General features: G+C 34.4%; 1 protein-coding gene across 2 annotated transcripts; it reads left to right on the top strand.

The window, feature by feature from the left end:
• Window positions 1-274: 274 nt before the first annotated feature.
• Window positions 275-5,099, top strand: LOC18102367 (uncharacterized). 2 transcript variants are annotated; one of them, XM_006378122.3, is made up of 7 exons: window positions 275-682; window positions 944-1,053; window positions 1,156-1,205; window positions 1,288-1,865; window positions 3,182-3,262; window positions 3,763-3,825; window positions 4,809-5,099. In XM_006378122.3, the coding sequence occupies exons 1-7, from the start codon at window positions 629-631 to the stop codon at window positions 4,863-4,865; spliced, it is 993 nt and encodes a 330-aa protein (XP_006378184.1). In that variant the 5' UTR covers window positions 275-628; the 3' UTR covers window positions 4,866-5,099. The 2 variants fall into 2 exon arrangements, with proteins under 2 accessions (XP_006378184.1, XP_024466971.1); XM_024611203.2 differs by having other exon boundaries at window positions 926-1,053.
• The last annotated feature ends 3,032 nt before the right edge of the window (window positions 5,100-8,131 follow it).

Raw genomic sequence — 8,131 nt, 5'->3', positions numbered from 1 at the left:
TTTTCTTGTTTATTAATATATATAATTCTCAATTTATTTGATATATATATATATATATATATATATATATATATATATATATCTCTCTCTCTCTCTCTCTCTCTCTCACACACACAAACACACACACACACACACACACACACACACACATTTTATTTATATAATTTTTTGATGTATAAAAACATTAAAAAAAATTCAATATATACATTTTTGTTTTCTGAAAAAAAATATCTAACTTGTAATATACCGCGAGAAATACTAGTAGTAACGTGACGAAGGAGGGAGTCTCGAAATAAGGTTGACCTCTCTCCCTAGTCTCCACAGAATCTTCAGTCAAAACTAAAAAGCTCGTGCTCCTTACGTGCTCTCCCTCCTTTTATCATCTCTCTCCCTCTCAACCACCGATCCCAAAATTGAAATCTCACAGGGATCTTTTCTCTCTCTCTTAATTTTACTGAGAGAAGCCAATCTTTCTGCTCTTGTTATAGATTAGGGTTTTGATGTTTGCTAGGTTAACCAATAATGGTTATGTGTTGTGATTGTGTGATGCCATTCTAGTTGATTGTTATTATTATTATTTTATAAATTAAATTTGATTAGCTAGGGTTTTGTATTTGGGGATTTTGACATGACAGAAACTTCGAAAGCTCGCGTCACCATTACTCTTGGCCGCAGTGGTCAGGTATTTTTTTTTTCCTTCCAACCCTCCCTTTTCTTTAATCTAAAAATTAGGTTTTTTTTTAGTTATGGATTGTTCTAATGGAAGACTTTATTGTTGCTTGGAGAGAAAATGAATTTTAATTGTTTGTTTAATATGGGAGAAAAGTGTTGAAAGAGAGATTATATTAAAAGAAAAATTAGCAGTAATAATGTTTTCATGAAAAGGAGATACCTTTGGGTATTGTATAATCGCTTTGATTCATAGGTGTGAGTAACCTTACAGGTGGTAAAGAGAGCTGCAACGATATCGGATGATTATTCCAATTCTCAGCAAGGTGCTGGGAGTAAGCGGTCTGTTATGGATAGATTAGGACACCAACTTAGCAACAAACGGTGTGTTTGCTTTTGTTTTTGTGTGGTAGTGTTTGTGGAACAGTATTCTGCTTCGCAATTCTTAGGTGGAGAATGTTATTGTTTATATTTGCTTTTGTGCAGGCAAAGAGGGGACAGTAGTTTGACAAGTTTAGGTTCTAATGGTGTGAAAGGTAATAGCCTTACTCTACTGCATTGAATGTTTTTAGACATTTTCTGATAATTGACCTTCGTGTATGTATTTGATTAACTAAGATGGTCGCATTGATAAAGATGACCTTCGATACAAACTCATGCAAAAGAATGTATTTAGAAGAGCTCAAAGTGATGATGACCAGAAAACCATGGACCTCCGTGAAAAGCTTTCTAGGACAGTTCAGCCTTCAGGCCATCCACTCAGTACCAATCTTGATGCACGGCAGCGTATGCCTGAGCCAACGGACACTAGTATCTTAGGGAGAATTCCTCCAACAAGAAGTGCAGATGATTTACATCACATGTACTCCTCTAGAAATTCTTTTTCTTCTTGGACTTTGGATCATATACGACGAAGATCTCCGGATAGAGTTATAAGTTCTTCTAGGGGTTTATCGCCACCCAGAAACGTGGATAATCTACAGCGAAGGCCTTTGAACAGGACATATGATGATTTTAGAACAGTTTCATATATGAATAAAGATGTTCTTGATACTCCAAGGTCTGTGAGCAGTTCCTCAACTTTTATGACAAAATCTGCCATGCCTCCACCGTCAACTGTACCTGCTACGTCTGTGGCACCACGTATGAGCCAACTTCCTCCATCAAGTGGCCTTGTGCATAAGAGTTCATATGCGGTACTAGTTTGTTGACTTCTGGCACTTGCATTGCCTACTCACAACACATAAGACATGCAACTGCTTATATTGATTAATTTCTTGCTTATTGTGTATCATGACTTGATGTGCTTTATATGAGTAGTGGTTGCTTACAATGTTAGCTTACAGAAAATGGAAGATGTCTGTTATGTTTACATCAAGTATTCAGCTAGTTTACCTGTGATAGTTTTAACCTTTTAATCACTGCTATGACTAATCCTTGAAAATTTCATGTGCTTGGTAAATTTTCTGTATTTGATGTGGCCTGGCATTTTAATTGTTAGGCTTGCAAATAATGAATGTGAGAGAGGGAGCTGCACATATACGCAGATATTGAAATTTTTTGCAGCATATCTACCTGACAGAAGAAAGAAAGAAATTATAAAATGGCAAACACAAATATAATAGGAAATGGAAAGATTAAGGAAAACTTCTGGGGGAATCAGTGAACTAGGCCAGCTATATTACGGGCTAAAATTATTTGGTTCCTTATGATTGGGCACATGAGTCTTTTGATGAACCAGGAATTCTAGATCACTAACTCAAATGGCCTGTTCAGAGTCTGAAGACAGTTTGATTTGAAATTGTAGAGAACGAGTGGACTAAGCCAACATAGGAAATGGAAAGATGAAGGGAAACTTCTGGTGGAATCAGTGAACTAGGCCAGCTATATAACTGGCTAAAATTATATGCCTCCTTATGATTGGGCACATGATTCTTTTGCTGAACCAGGAATTCTTTATCGCTAATTTGAATGGCTTGTTTAGAGTCTGAAGACAGGTTGATTTGAAATTGTAGAGAATGAGTGGACTAAGCCAATAGCAAGGCTCCACTTCTGCAGAAAATCTAGTTCTGAGTCAGATTTTTGGATGTACTTCTGTCTTGTTACTGATTCCAATTTTCTGTCCTCTCTTTTTAACTCATGCTCCTTCTATCCCCCAAAGAATCCATTTTTCCTATTTTGGTTTGTCCTGAAATATATGTCTAGTTAGGGGATTGTTGCTTTATTTTTCCTTAATTATTCAAAATATTTACTTTTTGCATAAACTCTGAAAAAAGTGTGCAAAAATATAGATTTGCTCTACATATATTGAGTTCTTTTAAAATTGTGTAAAGTTAATTAGGACAATCTTTGTAGGGACAAAGGGAGTAGTAGTTTCCTTTGGGTTCATGTGAACCGAGTGCAAGTCATTTGTTGCCTGATAGCTTACAGAGCTAACTTCCTCTTTAAGGATAACCCAGATTTCCCAAATAAACACCTACTAACTTCTTATCTATTTCCGGCTTCTACGTAGGCTGAAGAACAACAAACTGTTGAAGGCCTACTACATTCATTGGGATTAGGGAAATATGCCATTCTTTTCAAGGCTGAGGAGGTACACCAAATATTCCTCTTGTTTTAATAAATTTTTTCATAGACTATAGATGCTATCTTCTTATTTGTTTTGTAATTGCACATTATTTTATGTGAAACATGAAGGTTATGTGATTTGTGCAATTTGACCACTATGGGGCTTCATGCCATGGAGCAACGACAAAAAAAGAAGAGTGGAACTACATTACAATTTTATTATTTCTTTGTTAGGATTATAATCTACACGTCATATTTTTTAATTTCACACTTGCATGACATGTCTATACCTGGTACTGCTGTTACATTTCTGGGTGACATGATTATACACATGTTTGCGTTCACATATGGTCATATCTATGTTTTGAGAAAACCAGACATTATTGGTTTTGTACGATTGTCCATCAGGGTTTTTTTCTTCTCCCCTCCCACCACCTGTTGTATGCCAAGGAGAATAATATTATGTACTGCAACTTCTATTTTTTCAAGCTACCTAATTTAAGATTCGTGTAATGTATCAAACAGATAGATATGCCTGCATTGAAGCAGATGGGGGAAAGTGACCTCAAAGAGCTGGGCATACCTATGGTAATTTTCCTTCTTTTCCTTTACTTGTCTACTATCTTGGGTGTTATTTTGTAATGGCATATGATGTCCAAGTCTGTTTCGTGCTCATGTTTTCTGCATCTCAAGTATTTCATTGTCTTGTGATATTTAAAATGTTGATACAAAAATTGTTGAAGCATGCATGATTAATCTTTTAGTTATTTGAAATGAATTACTTTATTGTACAAACTTAACTGGCATCTATGTACCCCGCCACTCAAGAAGTCTCAAGTTTGAGCCTCTCCTTTTTAAAAATATAAAAAGAAACCTTTTCATGATATCTTAGCTGTCATTATACTTTAAAGACTGATCATCATCATCATCATCATCACTAGTGATGATTTTTCAATTTGATGCAATTTTTTCATGTTAGTTATTAAGAACTGTAGGGGCTGCCTCTTCTTGTGAGATGAGTTTTTGCAATAAAAAAAAAAATTATTAGGGGGAGAGGGCATGGTGGGTGTTTCTTCTTCTGAATAAATATTGCACTGAAGTGAACAATATTTATGTTAAAAAAACATGGAAAATACTTGGCAAAAATAAGGGTTGTAGATTCACAGTATTAAGAAATGTATAGACTGCCTCTGCACGTGAGATGAGTTTTTGCTCTCTAAAATTTGTTAATGACATTGTGCTTGGTGGATTTTTCTTCTTCTGAATAAATATTGCACCGAGTTAAAAATATTTATGTTAAAAAAGACATGGAAAATACTGGGCAAAAATGAGGGTTGTGGATTCACGGTACCTTGAAGTACTAAGTTGTGTTTCACCAAATGAATGATCATTATTCCATTTTTTCGGAAAATATCTGATTTGCATGATGTGTTCTTTTTGCTTATTGAAACAAAAGCTGTGGTGGCACTTCTCTGGGATACCCCACACACCTTGTAATTATTCTTAAATTTGCGTTTCGGTAAATCATTAACATTAATGTTGGTTTCCTTTGAACATTTTCTGAAATGCAGGGGCCAAGAAAGAAGATTCTTCTTGCACTCCTGCCTCGTTCCAAATGGCATCCTTGACGGTTGTACTTTGAGATTCTAGTTATGCTTGGATTATGTAGGTTGTAATCTAAAATGAGAAGCTCGTATTGAACAATCTTTTTGTGAAGTATTATTTTGTGCGTTTGTCCTCATTTTAGGTTAGGAACGGCCCACGAATCTATTGTCAAATAATTGCTTCCAAGATATAACTCTATTAGTTAGCATTTTGATTCCTGGCAGAGGAAAATTTTGAGATGCAGGATTTTTTTTCCATTAATATGTTTCTTCATTTTCATGTTGCGTGTTTTGAGCTTGAATTCGAATCATGCAGGATTATTCCTGGTTGATGATTTGACTGGGGATTGGGGCAGGGCCGGTATGAGCATCGAGGTTGCCCTCTAGGGTGTTCATAATCTCAATTGAAACATGGAAATGTTTGGTTATAACATGAGAGAATCAGCCAAGAGATAAAATCCGTTTTTGTTTATCTGAATGTAATGTCGGGTGTCTGTTTAGACCTTAAACCACTCTTTCTCAAATGAGGTCCATTTAGGGTGTGTTTGTGAGGGCTTTAGGAGAGGAAGAGGATGGCTGGATAGGTGGGTAGCGTTCTCTCTTTTTTCTTTTTTTTTTAACTGACCCAGGTAAGTTGAGGGATCAAAAAAAATTTAAATATAATTATTTTTTCAAGTTTTAGGGAATTTTTTGGCATTATTATTAAATTAAAAAAATATAGTTGTTTTTATTAAGTCTTAATATTACCCTTTTGCCTTCAATTCTCTATCTCCCCACAGTTTTAATTTAGTGCTCTTTTGATTCAAGATTTTCATCTATCTAACTCTTTCAAAGAGGGATTGGTTGTTTTTGTTGTAAAGGTTGTATCCGACAGTTTAGTGTTGCTTGGAGCGGAAAACTTGGTCTCAATTTGGGAAATTACAGAACAAAAAACCACAGATTCCACACTCGATTCTGCCAAAACAAATATTTTGAAGCAGCGCAGGCCTATATATGAATAGGAAAAAGAAGCAAAAAGCAGTAAGAAATGCTATTACTTGTTAAGAGCTCGCCAATTGTTTGATGAAATACTAGCTAGTTTTCCAATGAACTTCTTGTCCCCGCATGTACTTTTACAAACCCTAATAACTTCGCGTTGATGACAGGGTTTATTCAAAAAGGCAAGCATAGCAAGCATGGAAATCATACTGTGTAAGCTTTGCTTTCTTTCTCCCATCTTTGAATATATTGTTCCTTTGAACTTTGTTGGTTAACATCTCAAGCTTTTTTGACTTTTCATGTCTGGTATAGTTGGTAAGGAGGATGCTTTTTATGTTATCGTTTCAGGTTTAATTAAAATCCAAGAAAAAAAATTTAATTATATATATAAAAAAGATATAGATGATCTTTGAAAGATTCTATCAAACAAAAATCTAGTCTTAATACTTTTACCATTAAAAAAGAAAAAAACTTTTCCATGCATCTCATTTTATTTAATACAACAGTTTTTTTCCACATTATTACTGGTTTCTTTGACCCTTGTTTTTCTCTTCTTTTTCTAACAACAGGGATATGCTTTCGGTTGCCGTTGGATTTGATGATATTTCATTATGTTGCCTTTTTCTCTTCTTTGTGGGTGTTACTATTAGACTCGTTCATATGCAAGGGAAAGAGGCAACAAAAGAATTGAGCAGAGCATAATTCAAATTTCAAACAGCAGGGAACTATAATATATAATCCGATATAAAACTCATTCCCCCTTGGTCTTCTTGCGCCTAAAAAATGCCATATATCTAATCCTGATTATATCCCTTGTACGATTGTTCCCAAGCTCAAGGCTAGCCAAGCCAGCGGCAAAATTAGGTAGGATTGACCCTTTGCTACCATTGAATTGTCCCATCTGCTAATTTTGTGATTGTAATTTTTTTGGCTTATAAATGATGTTAGGTTGGAATGTTTCCGCCCACTACAACTTTGGTGATGGATTAAATATGCTGCTGCTTAAAAGAAAAGCCAAGATTTCTTTCTATGGTTCAAGATCAAATAATTCAATTCAATTCTATACGTAAACTAATTTAGCAACAACTAGTAATTATTAAGTCACGTGGGTTGGATCAAAAAATATTTAGAATGTAAGGAGATTGTCCAGGTCGCAGGGAATTATTTGGTATTGTGATTAAACCCGACCCAACAAGTTAATCTTTAAACCTAACAACCTGCTTCCTTGCCTAGCCCTGATTTAAAATTAAACCATGTGGGAATTGTCCTTACATGATCTGGTCGACTTGGCAGGTACAAAGATAACCTAGAAGACCGGTAAAAAACGTGATTTGACTTTAATTTTTTTAAATGACACTTTTTTTAATATTGAGACAACATATTATTGAATCAACCTAAACTTCATAACTTAACTCGTGACTCGGGTCATTGACTCCACTAAGTTTTATATTTTTGTATTTTTAAATTATCATTTTACTTAATTAGACGATAACAAAAATAAATACTAGCAAAATAGCAAAGGAAAGAAAAAGGGGGGGACCTCCTTGTTAAAGAACCATCTCAACCTAATAGCTTAAGCTATTAGGTGAGGTCCCAGGATATGATTTATATTATTCTCTAACACACCCCCTCAAGTGAAAGCTCTTTGGACTTGAAACTTGCACAGACCCACATTACCTTGTGCTTAATTTTTATCAAATAAATGGGGATGGTGAGATTCGAACTCGAGACCACTTGGTCATTAAGGCTCTGATACTATGTCAAAGAACCATCTCAACCCAATAGCTTAAGCTGTTAGGTGAGGTTCCAGGATATGATTTATATTATTCTCTAACACTCCTTCACTTTTCATATGAACAAGAAGGAGGTGAGTCTACCTCAATTTTTTTTAGAATGTAGTACAATCATTCATACGGTCAAAATATATAAAATAATTGAAAATTCAATGATTCTGTATTAAAAAAAAATAGAATCACATATTTTACATATATATAAACTAGGTTTTAGCTAATGTAACTACAAATAAAGTTTTATTTTGCAAAGTAGATCTTTAATTACCATGGAAATATTAATCGACACTTTTTATATGTTAAGAGAATGCAAATTGAAACAAATTTCAACATATGAAACTATGTAATATAACCTAAAAGAATGACATTAAAAACAAAAAAAATTTTGATAATTAAAATGAAAAGTTGCATTGTTCATATGAATAATGCAATGAATAGTGCATCTAGGTCATGGAAAACAGTGCAAAAGACATTGTTCCTTTTTTCTAGTTATTTTAGTATATTAAAGGTGCAGGTATGTGT

Source organism: Populus trichocarpa, chromosome 10 (genome assembly GCF_000002775.5).
Source record: "Populus trichocarpa isolate Nisqually-1 chromosome 10, P.trichocarpa_v4.1, whole genome shotgun sequence".
NCBI classification, from domain to species: domain Eukaryota; kingdom Viridiplantae; phylum Streptophyta; class Magnoliopsida; order Malpighiales; family Salicaceae; genus Populus; species Populus trichocarpa.
This window is presented reverse-complemented; position numbering and strand designations above follow the sequence as displayed.

What these genes read in the sequence shown, in the direction of transcription:
- LOC18102367 (XM_006378122.3), top strand. Translation starts at nt 629, where the DNA reads ATGACAGAAACTTCGAAAGCTCGCGTCACCATTACTCTTGGCCGCAGT. An exon ending in TGCATAAGAGTTCATATGCG is followed by an intron (nt 1,866 to 3,181) that starts GTACTAGTTTGT and finishes GCTTCTACGTAG; the next exon opens with GCTGAAGAACAACAAACTGT. An exon ending in AAGAGCTGGGCATACCTATG is followed by an intron (nt 3,826 to 4,808) that starts GTAATTTTCCTT and finishes TCTGAAATGCAG; the next exon opens with GGGCCAAGAAAGAAGATTCT.